At 72.1% G+C, this 1,080-nt stretch overlaps 1 protein-coding gene across 4 annotated transcripts in view; it reads right to left on the bottom strand.

The window, feature by feature from the left end:
- Positions 1-310, bottom strand: part of DIP2C (DIP2 acetate--CoA ligase C (putative)) — a 360,655-nt gene extending 360,345 nt beyond the window's left edge. For 2 of the 4 annotated variants that reach the window (XM_027089301.1, XM_027089302.1), the window contains exon 1: positions 51-309. In XM_027089301.1, coding sequence (XP_026945102.1) covers positions 51-135 — 85 coding nt within the window. In that variant the 5' untranslated portion in view covers positions 136-309. Of the gene's footprint in view, positions 1-50 lie in introns of all 4 variants that reach the window. The other 2 variants (XM_027089300.1, XM_027089303.1) reach the window with 2 other exon arrangements.
- Between the last annotated feature and the right edge of the window lie 770 nt (positions 311-1,080).

Below are 1,080 nucleotides of genomic sequence, written 5' to 3'. Positions count from 1 at the left end.
GCGCCCCGGCCCCCGTGACAGCGCGGCCGGCTGAGCGCGGGGCCTGTTACCTTCCGACAGCTCCAGCTCCAGCTCGGCCAGCCGGGCCCGCACCTCCAGGGGCAGCGCCATGCCTTCCAGGCTGCGGTCCGCCATTCTCGCGACGCCCCCGCCCCAGCCGGCCTCCCTTTGTTCCAGGCCGCGGTCTCGCCGCTCCTCGCGCCCCGCGGACCCGCACCGAGCGGCGGCAGGCCGGGCGGCGGCGCAGCGCGCTCCTCCCCGGTGCCTCCTCCGCGCGGCCCCGGCACGAAGGCCTCGCGCCCGCGCCCGCGCCCCCGTCCCGCCCGGAGCGCGCCCACCGCCGCTCCACCGGGCGGCTCCGCGTCGCGCGCGTGACGGCGAAGAGCGCGCACGGGGCGGGGGCGGCGGGGGCACGCGCTCCGGGGCTGGGCCGGGCGGGGACGCGCACCGGGGACGGAGGGCGGGCCGGCGCAGCGCGCGCTCCCGGGGGCGCGGGGCTCGCACACCGGCACAGCGGGGCCTCCCCCACCCCGGCACGGCCCTCGCCTACCCAGGCCTAAGGCAGAAAAATACCTGCTGGAGCCCCCGGCCTCGGCGTTCCGGGTCTTTGCGGGCTGAATTTTTTTTTTTTTTTTAATAAATACGTTGTGTGTTGGGGGCGGGAGGTGTAAAAGACAGCGTGGGCTGTGGAAAGAGGAGTAGGCTGGAAGTTCCTAATTCGCGTTGATTTAGGACCTGCCAGCCTGGCCCGGAGGCTACAATCAGTGCCTCTCCCTCGGCTCCGTCTCCCCACCATGAAGGCGGCTAGAGAAGAGATGGGTCACCGAATCTCCACGTTCCCGGTCAGCCCGAGCACGCTCGCCCTGATACCCCGGCCCGTCCTCAGCCCGGGGCTCCGTGTCCTCAGCAGGTCTTCCCGCGCCCTCGCCCGAGGGCCCTACGGCTCGTCCTCCGCGCTTCTCTCTTCCGCCCCCACCGCACCGGTGTCATCTCTGGGGGCATCACCAAACCTGGGCCTCCAGTCCTGACCGTTTGGGGAGGCTAGCTCACCCCTCCGACTGTCCAACTGAATAACGTCAC

Source organism: Aethalodelphis obliquidens, unplaced genomic scaffold (genome assembly GCF_003676395.1).
Source record: "Aethalodelphis obliquidens isolate GAN/ISIS:26980383/991018 unplaced genomic scaffold, ASM367639v1 scaffold65, whole genome shotgun sequence".
In the NCBI taxonomy this organism is placed as follows: domain Eukaryota; kingdom Metazoa; phylum Chordata; class Mammalia; order Artiodactyla; family Delphinidae; genus Aethalodelphis; species Aethalodelphis obliquidens.
The sequence above is the reverse complement of the archived record's forward strand: the minus strand, read 5'-3'. Positions and strand labels throughout refer to the sequence as shown.